Raw genomic sequence first — 21,218 nt, 5'->3', positions numbered from 1 at the left:
TGTCCCCACGAGCGCTCCATGTCCCCACCATCAGCGTAAATCCGGGGAAGCCGGGGGGCAGTTTCCTCAGCACAGCGATCACCTGAAATCCCGATCCCGATCCGAGAAGGAGAATGCTGACACCCATCTTACAAGCAAGAAATAGGTGAAATGTGTGCCCACACCCATGTACAAATCCCAGAAAGGAGCCTAAATGTGGTTGCAGTGCCGAGAGCCATCCGAGACATCGCCTGCTGCGATGGGACACACTGGGACAGACCGGGGGGGTCCCGCCTGCACCCCCAACCCTGCAGCGGTTAGACCCCATGACTTCTCCTTTGCCTCCCTGAAATGCCTTCCTCATCCACGGGAATGAAAAGCAAATATTGAAACACTGTTTTATGAAATTCCGAAGCAGCCGGGCCGTGCTGCAGTGCTCAGAGAGCAGCACGGACGACACTGAGCTACAGAAAGGGAACGCGGCGCTCCTGCTCCAAAGAACCACCAAAATAAATCCAAAATTAATCCCTTATTAAGGGTGATCATAAAGCTAAAACTACAGCAAGCGGCAGGAGGGAGATGGGGAGGATAACCAGAAGACATCTGCAGCCCCTTCCCCACAGGCTGCCCATGCCCACGCCTCGCTGCGGAGGCCACATTTCGGACCCGAACCCCGGTACAGGAGGGAAATTTCGGCTACCTGTAGTGGAGGAGTTGGCCTTCCGCATTGTAATCCCGATAAATGTCATATTCTTTCTCAAACACTCCGGAGGGCGGCGAACTGCAATACAGTAATGGTGAACAAGGGGTTACAACAGTGACTGCGACACGCACGTGCCCTTATTAACACCTCATTTCCTTTAGGATCAGCGAAAACTTAGGATCCATGAAGCCCATCCACAGAGATGGGCACCCCATCGGGCTGGGCTCTGTGCCCACCTCCTGGCATCATGAGTCATTAATCAGGTGTTTAACAGATGATGGAATAGAATAGAATAGAATAGAATAGAATAGAATAGAATAGAATAGAATAGAATAGAATAGAGTAGAGTAGAGTAGAGTAGAGTAGAGTAGAGTAGAGTAGAGTAGAGTAGAGTAGAGTAGAGTGGGATGGGATGGGATGGGATGGGATGGGATGGGATGGGATGGGATGGGATGGGATGGGATGGGATGGGATGGGGATGGTTTGGTTCAGCTGGAAGGGACCTACAAGGACCATTGAATCCAACATGATGACCAAGCCCTCCACAGCTGTGGTCTCCAGCTTCATTCACCCTGCCAACACCCCATTCCCCCTCATTTATAAGAACAGCTGGATGGATCCAAACCATCTCCCGGCTTTGTCCTGCCCTCATTCCCTTCTCAGGGCAGCCCTTCATCCTGACTCGCTGCATCACCCTCACTCCACACAAGCATCCCGCGCGTTTCCCATCCCTTCTGTGCCTTAGGGACGGGTCACAGCATCCAGCACTTGGCATCCCACCCTGCCTAGCATGCCAGGACATGGATATCTACTTAATGTGCCCAAAGGAGAAGCTCTTCAGCTTTGGTTATTTACACCAGCCCTGTGCAGAGGGCAGGGGTTATGGATATTCACCAGCATCGGTCCCACTCCTCCCACTAATAGCTCTGCTGCTCCGCTGGCCAAAGCCAACGCAGGGGGAAGGGGCGAGTGACAGAAAAAGCCTTTTTTGGGGACATTTTCATTTACCACATTGCAGCTGGTTGTACTGGTGCCTAGGGGCACAGCGGAGCCTGCAGAGCACTGGGCAGAAGATGGGAAGGTTGCGGCACCAACAGCTACAAACCTACTCCCCGAGACACCTTCCCTGAGCGCGTTCACTTGAGGAACACGGAGAAGAACACGTGGAGACGTGGGACATCGAATCACACCCTGCTTTCTGGACCAGCACCGGCTTAAAGCCTCTCCTGCAACCCAGACCCAGCTCTTGGTCCACGCTCCCCTGGGGTTCGGGCTTCCCCAGCATCCTCACGTGCACGCCGTGCCCCTCCCGTGGTCGTTAGCCACATTATTAGTCTTTGTCGAAGGCCAACGCGTTCCGATATTACTCCTACTTATGGCCGGTATTTGCTCGGGGAGCACAGGAAAGGTCTTTTTGCCTTATCTCCGCTGAGGGATGTGCAAATCATCAGGCTCATTTGCAAAACACGCAGCGACTCGTGCGCCGCGCAGATTATTAGACATTTGATCCGCATCAGAACGTAACAGCAAACATCTGGAGAAATAACTTCCTTCTGAGCAGTTTTCTAAGCTGCCGTATTAACGAACCCTACGTACACATTAAGGCGCTTGCGTTAATAAAATTCAGATCAGATGTTGGTTTCAGGAGAAGAAAACAAATCTTCCTAATAGGATAGACCTCAAAGAATTTATTCAAGCAAGTGGCAATAAAATTAAGCTTCTGTCAAAGCTAATTTTAATGAGACTTCTGAGCCCTGAAATTATAACTGTGTTGAATTGCTTAATCCCTTTTCCCTCTACAACGCACGTGAAGGCGCGCGCCTCCTCTTTCGTGACACTCAGCCTCTTCTCAAGAGAAAGGCTCCAGCTCTTGCTTATCATGCTGTACCCAGATCCATGACTGCAGTGTCTCCTCCACAGCGGGCAGAGCCTTGGTAGGTTTGATGGAAGGGGACCGATGCTCAGGAAGCTTCCTAAAGAAGCTGCAGAAAAAATACCTGAGGTTTATGGCAGTGGTTGTTGGGAGAAGACCTCCAGGAAACTCAAGGTCCATAAGACCTCATGGAAGTTCAAGGTCAAGAAGACCTTAAGGAAGTTCAAGGTCCAAAAGACCTCAAGGAATTTCAAGGTCCAGAAGGCCTCAAAGAATTTCAAGGTCAAGAAGACCTCAAGGAAGTTCAAGTTCAAGAAGACCTTCAGGCAAGTTCTTAGAATCATAGAATGTGCCAAGGGACCCACAAGCATCATCGGGTCCAACTCCTGAAAAGCATGAAAATTCCGACTCCTGAACGCATGAACTGGGAACTGAAGCTGAGCAAGGACATGGACATGGTTTAGTGGTAGACACGGTAATGCCAGGTGAGCAGTTGGACTTGATCTCGGAGGCCTTTTCCAACCTATGTGGTTCTGTTCCATGGTTCTGTTCTATGATCCTAAGGGGAAGACCCTCAGAGCAAACTGACATTTCCAGATTTCCTCAGGAACCCCAGACCTCAGGACCACCTTAGTTTCCTTAAACAGAAAGTTCTCAACCTGGATCTTCGGCCCCATCCCACCGGCAGAGCAGCCCCGGAGCACAGTCGGTGAGGTGTTGCTGATGAGTCTGAGTTCATTATCGCGGCGATCAACTCTTGCTACTGAGCTGCCAAGGGGACTGAAGGCAGGTATCGAATCCATCCACAATTCCACGAGTTACAGGCTGCAGGGGCGGCCTGCGGGCAGCGGTGGAGCATCTGAGACGCTCCCTCTGCTCTTCTGCGTCTCCCAGGAGCTGAAAATTCACCCCTCTGCTGCTGTCGCGAAGGTCACACGCGTTATTCCCAACAAAGAGATGACACGAGGTGACAGCACGTATGCTGCCGAGACCCAGGAAGTGGACCTGAGCTCCTAAAGCTGGGGTCTTGGTCCTGTTGGAAAGAAACACCATGCCACGGCAGGAGACAATCTGGGAACGTTCAGGAGAAAGGGGAGCGGTGGTGGGCTTACGCCAGGCGGGCAGCTTGGGAGCACAAAGGTGCTGAGGCACGGAGGAGGGAAGCTGAAGCTCACAGACATCAAACCATGAAGTTGTTTCATCCATGACAACTCCAGAAGGGGCTCAGGGAATGGCTGAGGCTGGAGGCTCCTCTTGGTCCGTCTGGTCCAAGCCTTCTCCTCAAGCAGGGCCACCGCGACTGGCTCACCCAGGACCACCACGTCCAGGCGGCTTCTGAAGCTCTCCAAGGAGGAGACCCCACGACCTCTTCAGACAGAGAGAGGCTATTTGATCTTCTGGAGTAACCACGGGTCTTTGATCGTCCCCACGAGGGTACCGAGACCAGCGCCCGCACGCACCTCCCTGCGCCCAAGCCCAGGTCAGGCTGGTGCCGGTCTGCGAAGCCCCCTCAGCAAAACCCTTCTCTTTTTTTTTTGCTCACACAGCAGTGGGGAGGCTGCGTGAGACCAGAAGCGAGCTCTGAGTCACCGAGCAGAGGTGGGCATTGCCGAAAGCACCATGCCCCGTGTCGGTCTGACCCGTGCTCGGCACAGCTCTTAAGGTGCGGGCTAAAAACCTTGGGGAGCGGTTCACAGGGGACAAGTGCTCCATGCACTGCTGCCCACGGAAGCCAGGCCAGCAGGGACCGAACAATGCTGCTGCTTAAATATTGACAACCTGCCTGGGGCCCTCCCGCCAGCTCCACGCTTCCAGCAGCTCTCGTTCGTGTGTGCTGAAATCAGAGCGAGTGGCTCTGCTCTTAATGCTCCCCCCTGCACCATTCGGCTCCTCTCGGAGGAGGCAGTGCAGCAGCGTGCCCACGAGGGAGGGCGTCCTGCTGTCCCTGTCCTGCTGTCCCTGTCCTGCTGTCCCCCTCCTGCTGTCCCCGTGCTGCTGTCCCCATCCTGCTGCAGCTCCAGATGGACTCAAGGCGAGGAGGTGGTTTAGCCATGGGACGCCGTAGGTCAAGCCGATGGTTGGACTTGGGGATCTTGAAGGTCTTTTCCAACCTAGGTGAGCCCAGAGGGCAGGGCAGCGAACAGCAGGGTGGTGGAGAGGGGACCACGTTGTCCCCAGCTGTGCCATCCCCATGCGGGTGCTGAGCGAGGTTCGGCAGGGTCAGCGACATATCCACTGCAAACGGGGCAGAGCAAGAACCAGGACAACTCCCACCTTCCAGAGGTGGAAGGCACTTTAACAAGTGACTTTGCTCTAGATCAGGGTCCTCGCAACGCTGCTGGGTGGTTTCAGCCTCCTTGGTGCTCGAGGGGACTTTGGGGGCGCTGGGGACCCGCTCAGCCCCGCTGACGCTGCAGGTCCGAATCCCACCGGAGCCATCGCACCCACTCGCTGCGGGCAATGCCGCTGGAAGCTGTCCAGCACCCCTGCCTCCAGCAGCCCAAACCGAGCCTGGACGGGACCCAGCGCCCTGACAGCCAGGGACGGGCGGTTTCAGCGACGCCGTTTCGCAACAGACCTCTGGTCAGAGCGCCACGGGGCTCGGAGAAGTGGGCTTGTAATTGTAGTGTGTTAATTGGAGGGTGCCCAGTACCTATTAAACAGTTCATGCAACTGGAACCACCGCTGCGGTAGCCATTGCACAACTCATTGCACAAACTCCTTGCACAAACCCATGGAGTGCAGCAGCACCTCCTTTCATGAAAGAAACGGCAAAACTGGGGCTTTTTCCTCCTTCTCGTCCTGCCCAAACGCCGGCAGTGCCCGTGCAGGGCTCCGAGGGGCTGGGGAGGTGCAGAACGCGCTGGTTTTAGCAGCCCACGCAGGGCGACGTCTGTCTTCTCAGCAGGCTTACTGCAACGGCTGTGGTTGCATTCGAGCTCGCACTGATGAGGCCAAAAGCCCTGGCAGAGATTTTTGGGGATTTGGGATTCCCCCTGGGCGATTTTTTTTTGGGAGGCTGCAGCTCCCAAGGAGCCCCGTGCCCCTTCCAGCCCTGCAGGAGGAAACCCGGAGCTGCCGCAGCCCACCCGCGCTGAGGGGACCCCTGCAGGTAAGCAGTGTGTGTGGTTTCCCAAGGAGCTGGTCTTCTTCAGGGCTTGCAGCACCTTCGTGCCCGGGGAACAGCCTCCTCCTCCTCAGCACGACGCGTGGCAGCATCCTTGGTTCCACCCAGCCCCGCTACCCGTGGCCGGCACACGGTGCCGCCGCATCCCCACCACAGACCCAAGGACCTGGAGGGTGCCCGCAGCCCGACAGCTACTCCTGAGCCCTACCAAGGGAATAAAGCTGCTTAATTAGGGGAAAAATCAACTTCAAGTGGCTCCAGAGGAGCTCCCCCTCCAGCTCCTGTCCCCATGTGCCCCCCACCCCAGCTCCTGCCCAAGCCCCGTCTGATGAATTGCCAACGGGATCCACGGAGACAAACCTGCCACCGATGGATTCGGGGAGTGGAAGAGGTCGGAGGCTTCTCCTGGTCCCCCCCTGCCCCACCGGGACCCCCCCAGCTGTGCCCAACCCCACAGCTAGGAGGGTTCGGGGAGCCCCCAGGAGGAGCCCCCAGTCCCTCCCTGGTCTAACTAACCCACACCTCACACCCAAAGCACCAAGAAGAGGGGACTGCACCTCCAGCAGAGCTAAAAAAAAAGTCTAATCGTGTTTTTTATTTTCCTTCTCCCCCTTGGAATAGGAGGTGGCACCGCTTCCCAGCGGCTCCGGGCGCTGCTTTTATTTTTAAAACAAGGGAAAGTGACGTGCCCGAAATAGCACAGCTCGGTGGCAAAGCCAGGAATAGAAATGAAATCTCAGCGCCTAATCCTCTGCTCTAATCGCTGGACCGCAAGGCTTCATACACTTAATTACAGCCGCTGCATCTAAAAAAAAAAAAAAAGGGGGAAAAGATGTTTTTCTTTGCTGTTATGTAAACTGCACGCCGGGCTGGACGCCCTGCGCACGCGTTGGACAGATACCCAGCTAATCCCCGAGCCGGTCGTGCAGAAAGAACACAAAAAATCAGCAGGACATGGACAGAGAGCTTTGCCCCAATTTGCCCCAGAGCGCTTTGCCCCAAGGAAATGCCAGATGTGGACATTTTTCCCCCAAATATTTGAAAACAGCACGAGGAAGGAGGTTAAACCCCAGCCTTCACCCCGCAAACGTCTCCCCGTGGAGCCCATGGCGTTCGTCGGGTGCCACAGAGCTGAGGCAATAAGCAAGAGGAGAGGAAACAAAAAGAGAAAAATCTCAATTTTAGCCCTGTTTGCTGAAAAAACTGCAATTTCCTTGAGCATTCCCTTCCGCGGGCTGGCAGCATCCCCATTCCGGTGCCTCGGGCCCTGCTAGGGGAACGAGGTCTCGGAGGAGGTCCCGTTTTGGGGTGGGATCCTGGAGCATCCTTTTGGGGTGGGAAGGGAGACGCGGCTCTGTAGGGCCAACCGAGACCCCAGCATTTCATCGCAGCAGCCCCCAGCCCCTGGCACACTACACGCCGCAGTGCAGCCCCTGGCATGGACTTAACCCACGGGAACGGGGTTTTGGCAGCACGGAGATGTTCATTTTTGGATGAACGTGCACAGAGGGCACGTTCTGGGTCAGCACGAGCTCCTCTGCAGCGGACGTGGAGGGGAGGCCACCTCGGCTGCCTGCGGTTTTCCAGACCTCGGGAGCAGAAATCCTCCGGCACCAGCAGGTGGAGGAGGCGAGGAGGAGCGGAGCGTTTCCTGCTCAACTCAGAGCAGGGCTCCTGCGGGAAGCCTTCCCCGCCGGGGTCCAGGCTGGAAGCAGACATGGCACACGGCCTCAGCCAATTCTGGTTTTTAAGCAGAAAGCCCATCCTACAACCCTGCAACCCCTCCTGACCCTACACCAAGGCTGGGTCCCAGCACCAGCGAGCCCTGGGCACACGGGGGAGAGCTCGCTCTGCCTTCCGTGCTGTTGCTGGAGGCAGGAGGTCGGGGAGGAAGGTCTTTGGGATCTCCCAAGGCAGGCTTCAGAAGCGGGGGGAAAACCTGCGAGAAAAGGGTAAGTCTTGGGAAATAACGCAGGTGCGTTATGGAGCAGGTGGGATTCGGGTGAAGACGCCCCTGTTCCTGTGTGGGGGCCACGGAAAGTTCCCCAGGTGGCTCAGACAAGGTGCCTCTGCTCATCAGTTTTCCCTGGGGCCTTGGGAGCCACCCTGTGGGTCCTGGGGCCCTGCTGGACCGAGGCGCAGCGTGCCGAAACCCAGTGACCCGACACAAAGCCAGTCGAGATTTCAGAGCGGCCACGTCCTGCTTTGTAGATAAAGTTCCCATTTTAAGGAAGCAAACGCAACATCTCGGGCAAGCCGGAATTCCTGCCGGGAAGCGCTCTACTTCTGCTGACCACCCAAACAAACCTGCCGTCGAGACCCTGAAGACCGTGTCGGCCGCACCGAGGACCCCGTGGCCACCGTGGCCTCTGGCCAAACCAGAGGCTCCTGTTCCCAGTTCCCCCATCCATGGGGCGCCTCCGAGCACGAGGTGTGATGGGATGGGTGCTAAGGGACGTGGTGTAGGGCTGGGACCCAGCAGGTTGGGTTGGAGGTTGGATCTGATGGTCCCGAGGGCCTTTCCCAGCCTCGATGGCTCCTTGAGATCAGCTGCTCGAGCCTTGCCCCTCGCTGTAAGACCAGAGGAGTTCGGGAGGGAAACCTTGTTGAAATGAGTCTAAGACTCAATGCTATGAACCTTTCAGCAGGGGATTCAAGCAGGAGACCTCCATAGCTCCCGTCCAACCTTGGCTCTCCTATGGGAAGCAAAGCCAAGTACTGGAGAAGCATCCTTTGTTAATTCTCCCGGTAGGAGACTTCAGCCCTGTCTCCGAGCAAAGGCATGCGCTCAACTCACCCCACAAAAACCCGCTTTCACCCCTCCCCAGTCCCACAAACCATCCCCTTCTTTCCTCCCTTTGCAAATGAAACATCCCCAGGTGTCCTCTCCGGCACACCAAGCGATGCCAGACCCAGCATCGTTAGCACCGCAGCTCGTCCCCCTTTCCTTTGCAAAGGAGGGTCTTGGGGCAGCCTCCACCATGACCCTTGTCCTGTCCGCCACCCCGATTCCTCCAGAAAACAGGAGACACCGCTCAAACACCAGCCAGCAGCGCAGCCGTGGTGGGAGGCACCTCGGTGCTCAAAGCGAAGGAGATGGCTGCACGTTGAGAAGAAAAAAGCACCAACAAGGCAAAGAAAAATAATATTTACGGAAGATGATGCTAAGCCTGCTCTAAGTAGTTTGCTATCTAGAAACCTAAATGTTGCAGTACTCATCTTTGAAGAATGGAAGATGAGTATTCTCACCTTTATCTGTTTATTTAAGCATTTTAAGCATTTATTTTAACCATTGACATCACGGCAGAGGTCCTATTTATGCCCCTGGTATGAAGAGGCTCAGGACTCACTGCTGCCTTCTGCAGGAGTCGGCACATCTCCAGCCCCTGGAGCTGCAACGCTCCACGCCTGACGCAGCTCTCCTACGTTTTAGGGCTCAGACGGGCACAAAACGAGCGCGTCACACACAAATACACGTTTTTGTGTCTCGTGGCTGCAAGCTGCCCGAGGTCACAAACAACAACAGAACGCGGAGGGGCCCCGGGCGCTGAGAAGCTCGAGGCACAAACGCCTGAGCTGGCACTGCCCTTCGCAGCTGCCATCACCATGATCCAAAATCCATTTTTAATTTGCACGGCTCGTGTTTGGCTTTATCCACCCCTGGCCCAGGAGCGCCGGCCACTTCTGGAGTCGGAACCTCGGTGTCCCAGGGGATTTCCCGCAGGTCGGCAGCCAAACCCCCCTCCCTCATCAAAATCTCAGCTCCTGATGTGGAAAGCCCCCGGCCGTGGAGCAAACTCCCCGCCCAGCATCCTGGGCTGCTCTGACAGCCGCAGAAGTGCCCAAACCCAGGTGTTTTTAACCAGTTTGCCCTGTGCCCTGCTGGAAATGCACCCCACGGGCTCAGCCCGCGGCGTCGCCCCTTCCCCGAGCCAGACGTGCCACGGACCGAACCCCCAACGGGACCAACACGTCACCTCCAGCTGGAAATTGCCCACAGCACAGCAATATTTGTTCCCTCGAGTGGCACCCGATATTTTTTTTATAAATTTATCTCCCCCAAGGCAGGAGGTGGCTCCTGCCCCGGATGGGTTTACGTGGTGGCTCCCACGCGGCGCTGTGGCGGAAGGTCCCCGCGGGTTAAGCCTCTCGATCCGAGCTCCCCGGTGTCCTCCTCCCACCCGTGCGCCCCGCGATGCCCCCGCACAGCCGAAGCCCCGGAGGAGGAGAGGGAACGCGTGGGATGAGTGATTTGAGCCTCTCGCCCTGGTTTCTGCAGCCCAGCGAGCAGCACGCAGGGAGGTGACAAATCCACGGTGCCACCGAGGCCGGAGCTTCCTTCTTCCCCTGGAAGCCCCCGATGGTGCGCATGGTCCGCAGGAAGATGAAAAAACACCCCAAAACGTCTCATTGCCTGTAACCCTTCATGGGGGGTGGCTATGCACCAAGGACCTCAGGATGCTCCTGGAGCAGCCACGAGGCCTGGAGAGGTCTTAGCGATGGGCAGCTTAAAGAAAATAGAAAATCACAGAATCATAGAATCTTTTAGGTTGGAAAAGACCTCTAACGCGATCTAGTCCAACATCTGAAACAATGAAAGAGAAAACAAGGCTCCCACGGGGCTGGGAGCTGGACTCTGCTCCGATGCACCGAGGAGCTCATTTGCCAGAAGGGTGCCCCCCAGGGAGCTGGAAAATCCACCCCGAGTGCAGCTCGTGCAAAGGATGCAGAGAATAAACTGTGAACGTCTTCAGCAAGCACCTGCAGCTGCACGGCGTCGAGACGGATGGAGGAGGAGGAACTGGGTGATGGGGACGGGGGCAGTGGAGTGGAGCTGGGGGTCGGTGCAAGGAGGGGATGGGGGGGACAGGAGACGTGTGCTCGGCCCCCGTCCCAGCTCTCCGGGTGAGCAGGGAGGGAGCAAAATGCGTCGCGAGGACGGATCCTGCTGCTGCTGGCTCGCTCGTGCCAGCGTGCTGACTGATGGAGAGCGGGACGGGCAGGTCACATTTGGAGGGGTGATGTTTAAGAGAATAAAAATGTGTTAAGCGACGAGCCGCCCGACTTGCAGCCCGCAGGCTGTAAGGGTGTGAGGCAGAGCAGGCAGAGCAGCAGCGTCTCGCTGTGCTGTGCACACCCGCGCACGGCTGGACCTCAGGCACCGAGCACAGCTCCCTGCTCGGGCCGCAGCTTCCCCTTCGCACCAGGAACCCACCCCGCAGGCCCAGGGGAGCAGCAGGGACCGCGCTGGGGAGACACAGACCCGGGGAAAAAGCTTTTAAACCTGCACCGCCACATTTTGGAGGCCGGGGAGTTATTTTGCCTGTAGGAAAGAACACCTAAGCCAACGCTAATGAGGAGGAGCAGCTCCCACGGGTGCCTGCACCTCTTCCTCCAGTGACTGCTTGATGGATGAGCGAACTGTAAACCGTAGAGGCATCAGTGACCTCGCTAGGGGAGCTGCCTGATGAATTATCTCCCCGCTGCAGGACCAGGACCCTGCTCTCTGTCCCTCTGCAGCGCTGGGCACCAGCACCCGACCCCGCGCCGTGCCCGCGGCACCGCACCGACCCATGGCCGGCCGCCCTCACCTTTCCGTTTCCTCCTTCACCACGGCGTACTGGGTCGACTGCCGGCTCGTCCTCGTCTGCTCCGGCACCTTCTCGCTGCCCTCCAGCTCCTGCTCCAGGGAGGAGCTGGTGCTGCCCTCCCTGCTGACATTGCTGCTCCTGCCGGGGCTGTTCTCCGTGGAGGCTCGCGGCGACTCCGTGTTCTGCTTCAGGGTCTGCAGCTTGGCCAGGGGGATGATGTCGCAGTTCTGCGGCCGGTGCCACACCGTCCGCTGCGTGGTGGCATTGTAGTAGTAGAAGCGGGAGGTGTTGGGGTCGAAGAGCTCCCACCACTGGTTCTCATTGGTGCGCTTGATGCGCACGCCGGCCGGCGGGTCCCACACGCACTCCCCCGTGATGAGGTTGGCATACATGCGCTCCCGCGTCCGAGGCTCGATGATTTCCACCCATTCCAGCCTGAAGGAAGGCAAGGAGAGAGAGGGAGGCGTCAGCGTGCTCCCAGCACCAGTGCTCACGGCGCTATTAACGCTAACGAGGTGCTTATTTGCAAAGGGCTACGCACCGGGCCCCTGGTTTCCACCTCCCAGGAGAGTTCAGCTGATCCATGAACCAGCCGAAATGTGAACCCAGCTTACAGCACCCCAGCTTTTGCCCCAGCTTGTGGCTTTGCCCTCCTCATCTCACACCGTTCGGAGACGAGCGGCCCCAGAACCAGCCAAGTCCAGCAGCGTTCCCCCACGGAAAGCTCATGGACGTTGGCTCCAGCCCTGCCAGAGCAGCCACGCAGGTGCCCATGGCCAGATTTGGCAGTGCCCAGGCGGAGGCACAAGCTCCTGCGTTGTTCTGCTGGGATCCCTGCTCTGCATCCCGACTGTAAGACACGTGGCCACGTACGGCACGGCTCTGCGGCGCACATCCCACCTCTGGAGCGTTATCCTACCTCCGGTGCGCATCCTACATCTGGACCACTTCCCATTTCTGGACCACATCCCATCTCTGGAGCGTTATCCCACCTCCGGTGTGCATCCCACCTCTGGACCACATCCCACCTCTGCACCACTTCCCACCTCCGGCGCACGTCCCACCTCCAGCAACCGCCCCACCGCACCGTGATGCATGCCGGTGAAAACCAGGAGCTGCCTCGGTGCCTGAATCAGAGGGACCCAACAGACCCGACCCTGCCCACCTCTGTTAAAGGAGGAGCGGGTCTTGCGTTGGGCCCCTGCGTGGGTTTACAGGGCTCCTCGCCAAAATACGGAGCAGAAAACACAGCGCAAGCGTCCTGCCACCACCCTGTGCCCCACACCATGAGCTGAATGTGCTCGAAGTGGGGTGTTTAAATGGCAAAGTGGGGCTTGAGTGGAGAAACATGAAAGCGGATTTAATTAACTCATAATCTTGCAGACGGCGGGAATTAGCCAACTTTTCAGATTACCCCAAGCACTGCAGGCGTCACCTTTCGCTAATCCAGAGGATGCTGAGGCTTACAGCCAGTCACGTTTTATTCAAACTCCTCGTTTTTGTGTGGGTTTAAATAAAAAGATAAAGGGGATATTCTTATTAATGAAAAGTCCTTATGTGGGATTTGTGCTCGTCTACGTTCGCCAGTCTGAGTGCTGTGAAGGAAGGAGGTCGTGAGAAGGCTGCAGCCTGGCGCGCAGCCTCGGTGCAGCGCCACCGTAAAGCTGGAGGCCACTTCCAGCTTTGTGGAGTCCAACGTTTTGTCCAGGTCTCCACCGAACACTTTAATTTGGGTCCTGGCGTGGCGCAGCGCTTCTCATTTCTGGGATTTTGGCCTCGGATTGACATCAGCACTGGAGAACCCGTGCATGCACCCGGACAGGAGCAGTGAGACCGTGGTGAAACGGGAGCCCAGAGCTCCGAACCATCGTGGAGACACTTGAGGAACCCCACGTGGCTTGAAGATGAAGCCCTGCTCTGGCCCAGCAGCACCAGCAAAGCAGCGGGGCCGTAAGCCATAAATCCTGGCAGCGCCCCAAAAGAAAAGAGGGGTCGTGGGGTCTCCTCAGAGATCTCCAAACCCGCCTGGACATGGGGCTGGGCACCAGCTGGCAGGGCCCTGATGGGGTGGGGGGCACCCAGAGAAGCCCCCAACCTCCATTCTCTGCCCCTGTCGCTTTGTGATTGCAATTCCCCTGTCCAAACGCAGGACAAAATCCACGGTCTGGGGGGGCTGCCAGGCACAGCTGTGGACCGGGGAGCTTGGGTGCGATGGCAGGTTTGGAGAAGAAATCCACAGGACGTGGGGACAGGGCTCCAGCACCGGCCCGAATTCTTCTGGACCCTGTCTTGAGCTTTGCAAAAAACCTCCCACGTTGTGATTTTTCCCCAGAAGTGCAAATTTCAGGGCTAAACCCACTGAGTATTGGGGCATTGCTGAGGTGCCGGTACGGCATGACGGCGGTGGGATCACGGGTACGGGTGCAGCACAGCTCGTCTGGGTGCCAGGCGCAGGCTCAGCCCGGAATCACCACCATTATTCACCAAATCCACCCAAATCCTCCGTGCCGTGGATTAGGGAAGTCGGCTGCCAGCCCATCGGGTATGGCCCACGGGAGCGCAGACCTGCCTGCTGTTGGCTTAGAGGAGCTTATAAGTGGTGCATTGCAGGGAAAGGAGCTTGGGGTCCCTCAGACCCACTGGGAAGACTCCAAAAAGCCTGGGGACTCACCCCTAAACCCTAACTCCCTGCGCTGCCCCGAAAAGGAGCCCCGATGATGTGCAGGTTCAATTTCTGGGAGCACAAAGCCAGCTGAGGTGAGCCCTGGGCTCATTTCAGCTCGGTAACGTTTTTCAGAAGGCCACAAGAACCAACGAATCTTCGAGCCACAGCAGCCTCCTCTTCCCATTTCAGGTGAGGACGCTCACCCTGCACTTCCCTAGGGACGGGGCGATGCCACGACGCGTGCCGGAAAGCTCGTGACGCCGTGGCAATTACCCGCCGAGCCAATCCAATTACGAGTAGCTTAAATTCCAACGTATTTCACACTTAAAATGACATGGGATTTATTGATAACTGTAGTTACGAGGGGAAAAACAGCCGAGCCAGCATCTTTCTGTACCAGAGCACAACGGGGTCAGGAGACCGGGTCGATGCTGTGCGCGTGTCTCGCGGGGAAGGAAGCGACCCACGGCAAGAGGGGGAAGGAGCCGGAGGGGCCGTTCCTCTTAAATCAGCCCATTTCTGAGCAGACTCCACTCAAAGTGACGTTTTCCTGGCAGCCCCCAGGTGACTGCTTGGTGCCGGGGATGCTCGCCTGCCGTGCAGCAGGCTGCTCGCCACCCATTAACAGACCCCGAGAAGGAGCAAACTACACCCCAAAGCACCCAGCTACATCCAGAAGCACCCAACTGCACCCAGAAGCATCAACTACACAAAGAAGCACCCAACTACAACCCAAAGCACCCAACTACAACCCAAAGCACCCAACTACAACCCAAAGTACTCAACTACAACCCAAAGTGCCCAACTACACCCTGAAGCACCCAACTACAACCCGAAGCACCCAATTACACCCTGAAGCGCCCAACTACATCCAGAAGCAGCCAACTACAACCCAAAGTGCCCAACTATACTCTCAAGTGCCCAACTACACCCAGAAGCGCCCAACTACCCCCAGAAGTGTCCAACTACAACCCAAAGCACCCAACTAGAACCCAAAGCACCCAGCTACACCCAGAAGCACCCAATTACACCCAGAAGTGTCCAACTACACCCCAAAGCACCCAACTACACCCAGAAGTGCCCAACTACATCCAGAAGCAGCCAACTACAACCCAAAGCACCCAACTACACCCTGAAGCACCCAACTACAACCCGAAGCACCCAACTACACCCTGAAGTGCCCAACTACATCCTGAATCATGCAACTACAACCCAAAGTGCCCAACTATACTCCGAAGTGCCTAACTACCCCCAGAAGCGCCCAACTACCCCCAGAAGTGCCCAACTACAACCCAAAGCACCCAACTAGAACCCAAAGCACCCAGCTACACCCAGAAGCACCCAATTACACCCAGAAGTGCCCAACTACACCCCAAAGCACCCAAATACATCCTGAAGTGCCCAACTACACGCAGAAGCACCCAACTACACGCAGAAGCACCCAACTACAACCCAAAGTGCCCAAATACACCCAGAAGCATCCAACTACACCCCGAAGCACCCAACTACACCCAGAAGCACACAACTACATCCAGAAGTGCCCAACTCTACACGGACACGACGCTTCAGGCCAACAGCACCAGCACACCCAACACAGTCCCCAGCCCTCGCAGTGGTTTTGGAGAGCTGACCCCAGCCAGCCCCAGCAGAGCGAGGGCTCCCTGAAGTGCCCTGCTCCTCTCATCACCCCATCTCAGCCCACAGAGATCACCGCTGTGATCAAAATATGACCGGGAACCCAAATCTATGCAGTTCTGCTGAGGAGACCATTCCCACCTCATCCCCACCCTTAAAATAAACAAATAAATAAAAATAATAACCCATGCCACGGTGCTCTGATTCTCTACCTCCGAGCAGCACAATTTGGTTCGTTATGCACATGGCACTCTGCAGGAATGTTTTGCCTAAAATTTGCTTTACTTAAAACGTGTTTTACTTAAAACGTGTTTTACATAAAATGTGTTTTACTTAAAATTTGCTTTACTTAAAAATTGTTTCAGCCACCAGAGACAGTTCCTCGGTGCCAAACCTTAGAAAGCCCTGGCTGATGAGCGCTGGAGCAGCGTGGACAGAGAACTGCTGAGCGTCAGCAGTAACGCAGCGCCAGCCGCGGGCAGACAGCAGTTAGCAGAATATCAAAGCGCTTGGAGCGAGGGCTTGTTCCCGCACCGGTGGTTTCAGAGCCAATGAATATTTTTAAGAAAAGACATCATTAACCTGAAAGGTGTTAACACTTCCTCACTAAGCGGCCTGGCAGGGGGAGATGGAAAAAATCGGGGTTGGCCACGCAGCGCATCTTGCTACTGCAAAAATGCTTCGAGTGGGATGGGGTTACCAAACTTTGGGGTCAGCAGCCCCAAAACACCAGGAAACCTCGATCCCAGTCCCCCTGCATCCTGCTGATGTTGACCATGGTGATGGACGGTCCCTGGGCGAACCCAAAAAATAACTCCAGGTCCCTGCAAAGCCACTGTTGTCACTCATGGGGCAGGGAGGAAAAGGAACACCGGTGTTGGGGTGACATCCGTGGCTTTTGGGCAGCAATCGCAGTGCTGGTGCTGTGAAACCAGGCTCAAGAAAGCACCAACAGAGTGAGCTTCTGCACCAGGGCACAGGGCAGCTCTGACTTTGATCTGAGCTTTGGATCCGTGCACGATGGAGGCTGTAACTGGATTTTTTTGGTAGAAATCCAAAATATTTGCATGTCTGGGACTGAAGCTGCGCCTGTTCCCGGTTGATCCCGGCAACTTCTTCCAGTCCTTACAGCACCGAGCCTGGGAGGTGGCAGTGCAGGGAGGGCCCCGGAGCTGGCCCCTGTTCAGACGATGCTTGGACCCGAATTTCTGCATCCCCCCCACCAGGATCCCACTGCTCACCCCCCTCCCAGTGCTGTGCAGCCTCGGGATGCAAGCTGGGAAGGTGCCGAGCGCGGCGGGGAGGAAGCTCCTGGTGCAAAAACGCGCTCCTCTGTCGGCCCGGCCAGCGATGCCTTCGGCGTAGCCTACGTGAAACCCAGGGTTTTATTGATTTCCGTGCTAATGAGGCCACCGAAGCCTTATGGGCGTCCGAAATCGCCAACACAGCAGCCAGAGGGAGAGCCTCGCCACTGCTGACCCCGCTCTGCTCCCCTGCCAAGTCCTGTCCGAAGGAACTTTTGTCACTCTCTTCCGAGCCACCAGGCTCAAGACCCTGCTCGAGGCCCCGAGGTGGCCGCGGGAGCTGCCCCAGGACAGATGCTCATTAATTTCTGCTGACGGTCTTGCAGTGTCTCATCCTGCCTGGTCCTCGTGGCACCCTCCTGGCAGCCCCCCCGCGCTCAGCACCCTACGGACGGAGCACAGCGCTCCCCGCAGACGGCCCCTGCTTGCTCACCCAGGCTCCTGCTGGCTGGTTCTTGTTTGGAGGGGACGAGCAAAGGCTCCGGCTGAGGCGCGGCTGATTCGCTTTGATATGGGGGTTTATTAGTTTATTATTTCCTAAGGTGGCTGCAGAGCTCGGTCCCTGCCTCGTCAGCGCTTTGCGCCTTGCTGAAATGGCCGCGGGTGCCGACACGTCCAAGGAGAGCAGAGCTCCTTGCCTGCTCTCTCCGCGGACACAGCCCGTGCCTAGCAGGCAGCGGTCTGGATTTCTGCCCAGATCTCCGTGAGCTGCAGGGCTCAGGGTATTTATACACTCCCGGACCAAAGCCAGGAGCTGCCGGAGTATCAGGCTGGACCCTGAGCTCTGATTTCCCCTGACGAAGCTGCTCTCCCATCTGTAGGGACGCGCCGGGCTCGCACGCTCGGCGCTGCCCTCGCTCTCCGGTTACGCGGCACTGTGCGGTGAGTGCCGAGGGTGGAGCGATCCCAAACGGATACAGACTGATAAAAACCCCAAAAACCAACCACAGGAGATGCGCAGCCGACCATTTGCTGGGTAATTTGCAGCGCACCACGAGCTCGGGCTCCCGTATAACCATATATCCTTATAACCATAAATCAGTTATGCAGAAACTCTCGGAAACTCCCAGCTTTGGCACCTCGGGGATGGATCCCGAAAAACCCCAGGTGAGTTTCAGTCCTCTGGCCATAATCCATAAACCAAAGACACTTCAAACTTTTTGCATGCAGCCTCAAGAGCGTGCTGACTGCTCGCAGCATCCAAACCACGCTTTTTTTACACAAAGAGCCATTCGTGATCTACCCCAGTATCTAGGATGGAAAGGACCCACGGAAGAAAACCAAGAAAGCAAGGTTCCGGCAATTTCAAGAGAATTTAAGAAACTGGGAGAAGCAGAGAAGAACCAAGACGGGTGGCAAGGATGCGATGGATGCAGAGCTCCTTCGGGCTGCTGTTGAATGTTGGAGGCCACCACGAGGATGGGGATGCTCGGGGATGCTCAGAGGCTCCTAAAGGGGCGCAGGTGCGATCGCCAAGTAACTGCACCGTCGGTAATCGTGGCCATGCTACCACCGATCTGCCCATTCTGTAGCATGGAGGCTGTGCCAACCGGACCGTCCCAGGGCAGGTCTCGCCCACCCTCCTGGCAGACCACTGCGAGCAGGACTCAGAGGAATAAGAGCTGAAGGCGCTCGCAGCATTTGGTCCCTCCGCTCCCTGCCGCTTACCAAATCCATCCCGACCAGACGGAGAGCTCCAGGGGAAAACACGGAGCACGCCTCTCGTGCGGGTGTCAGAGCCTGTTCCACTCAAGGCTCGCCTTGGCCACGTTATGTTTATTAGATCGGAAGCCAGGCTGGGTTTAGAGCCAGACACGAGCTCCGCTGTGTGCGCGGGCACGCCCTGGGGCCGGCAGGGCATTTCGGCACCGTGTTCTCCGGGAGCTGCGGGCTCCTGGGGGCATCGCGCCCTTCCTGCTGTCACCCTGCATCTCGTGGGCACCCGGACCGAAATGTCCCCAGTTACTGCTTGCTGCTGGGAGGGAGCCAGTGCCCAGACCACGGAGCGCTGAGCCTCGCCGTGACGCATCCCCAACACCCACCCAGCCTTCAGCTTCCCAGGGGGCTTCGAGCAGTGCCGGGGAGGTGCTGGGATCCCCAAACCCCCCTGGACGTGGGGCTGGGCAGCAGCTGGGGGGGTCCTGATGGGGCAGGGGGGACCGGGCAGACACGGGGGTGCCTCCAAACTCAGCCACTCTGTGATTCTCTGAAGGTCCCCAAGTGCAACCACCGACCTGACCTACCGCGTCCCATCACCAAACCATGTCCCTTAGCGCCACAAAAAAAGATCCACGTGGGACACTTTTCACAAATTTGCACTCCCAGGGAAATTTCTCTTCCTGCTGAGTGTGGCACGGTGAGTCCTGAACCCACGTGCTCTCCATCCCCTCCACCTACAGATTTTTGGGGGCGATTTGTCCAAAGAAGAGGGCTCGAGGCGTTCCTCGAGCTGTGGGACACCGTGGGTAATGCTCCTTCCCATGCCAACCCCTCCAAGCTCCTCGTGGCTCCATGAGATGCCCCCCAGCAAGTCAGCCTGGGAAAAAAATATTTTCAGTTCAACAGAATAAGATTTTAAACTTCAAACAAGCAGAACTTTTCCTCCTCGACACTGGCCTGCTGCACCACGTGCCAGGGGAGACGGGGTTTAGTGGTGGGCCTCGGCGGGTCAGGCTGATGGCTGGACCTGATGACGATGATCTTGGAGGTCTTTTCCATCCTAGATCACTTGTTCTATGATACTGAGAGCATTGAGGGTCCTTTTCCTGCTGCATGGGGGTGCTCGAAGGCACCTCAAGCCCCTTCCCCGGCCACCCCCGTTGCCGCTCGAAGCCTGACGACAGCTCCAGTGCTCGCATGGAAAACCGAAAAGTTGACTCAAGGGAATTTGGCAGCTGACAGCACGAGGCGGGACGGCGCGGATTTGCAACTCGGAGGTAATTTGCAATCTAAATCGCACCCCCCCGAGTGATTCCCTGCCCCGGCTGCACCGCGGAGGCAGATGTGCCGCCGCTGCAGGCGGTTCGCTTGGAACGCGCCCTGAGAAAGCGCCGGGGCCACTCGCTCCCAGCCCGCCCGATGGGGAGCTGAGCCGTGCCGGAGTGATTTTGCATAGGGCTGAGCCTCCCGGCTCTCTGCCACGGCTCCTGCTGGCTCCTTCCCTCTCTGGTAGCTGGAGAAAGCCATCAGGATCACCTGGAACGCCGCTTTTAAATACCGATATTACAATCGTTATGGGAACCGGAGAGACTTTGCATGAGCCTTCGGCTCTTTACGAGGTCTGCTCGAGCAACAAAGGGCCAGGAAAACGAAATCCATCTTCCTTAGTCATGGGCGAGCTCTGAGGAGCAGTTTGTAGGATGTGCGAGGAGCAAAGCCCAGCTCGTTGGAGCGCGGGTGCCAAGACCCATGGCCTGCTGCGTCCATCGAGGCAAACGGTGACCACGAGGGATGCATGTCTCCATCCCTCGAGGCAAACAGTGACTGCCGAACGTGCCACCACGTCCCCAGCGTGAGCCGGCCCCGCCAGGGATGCCCGGGAGCTGAGACCTGCCGGAGACACCCGATGCTCTCCAGCTTCCACCATGGGTGGAAGCAACCAGGATCCGGGGCGAGAGCCACCACGGGACCAGAGGCAGCCCCTTGGGGCAGGAGGCTGCCTCGCAAAAGCCTCACAGCCTCTCCCACGGTGTTTTCCCAGCTGTTTTCCCCTGAGTGCTGGCAAAGCGGGACATAACGCCGCCACCGTGTCCTGTCCCTCATCCTGAGCTCACCTCGCCGCCCAGCACCAGGCTGCGAGACGAAGCCCCGCGGCCTCCTGGCCTTCAGCCTCCCTCCCAGGCTGCACGCGACGCCAAATGCGTGGCCCGGCGGGGAGACGGGAGCAGGAAGCTTCCATTTCTATCTTTCCCCCGTTCCCATAGAAACTAAGCTAAAATGGAGATGGCAAAAGAAAATTAAGGCTTCAATAAAGGAATCTACCAGGAACCGGCGTGTGCGCGTCGGGCATGGGGAACGGCTGATGGATAAACAGGGGAGAAAAAAAGCAACCAGAAATAAAGCCGGAGGAGGAGGACTCGGTTCAAACAGGGGGGGGCGTTCCCGCACTGAAGTCTTTCTTTGTCGGGCATAAAGCTGAATTAATAAGCTACGTCAAACTGAGATGTCAGGGGAAAAAAAAAAAAAAAAAAGCTTGAAAACTCCACGGAATGAACAGCGGCGAGATGGTTTCCAGTCTCGAGTTCAGGGCCTCGTGGTAACTCGCTTAGAGCCCGTCGGGGTCCTGGAGGAATCCTCCGCGCTGTCACGGGTTGGGAAGGTGGCCCAAGGGTCAGTAACGCC

At 57.1% G+C, this 21,218-nt stretch overlaps 1 protein-coding gene across 4 annotated transcripts in view; it reads right to left on the bottom strand.

Moving 5' to 3' along the window:
* The window catches only part of ARHGAP39 (Rho GTPase activating protein 39), a 99,440-nt gene that overhangs the window by 16,626 nt on the left and 61,596 nt on the right, over positions 1 to 21,218 (bottom strand). For 3 of the 4 annotated variants that reach the window (XM_083822231.1, XM_083822230.1, XM_083822233.1), the window contains exons 2-3: positions 11,274 to 11,708; positions 680 to 760 (exon numbers count right to left, since the gene is read on the bottom strand). In XM_083822231.1, the coding sequence (XP_083678357.1) occupies positions 680 to 760; positions 11,274 to 11,708 (516 nt within the window). The remainder of the gene's footprint in view (positions 1 to 679; positions 761 to 11,273; positions 11,709 to 21,218) is intronic. The other variant, XM_083822232.1, reaches the window with a different exon arrangement.

Source organism: Anser anser (assembly GCF_964211835.1).
Source record: "Anser anser genome assembly, chromosome: 2".
Classification (NCBI taxonomy): Eukaryota; Metazoa; Chordata; class Aves; order Anseriformes; family Anatidae; genus Anser; species Anser anser.
This window is presented reverse-complemented; position numbering and strand designations above follow the sequence as displayed.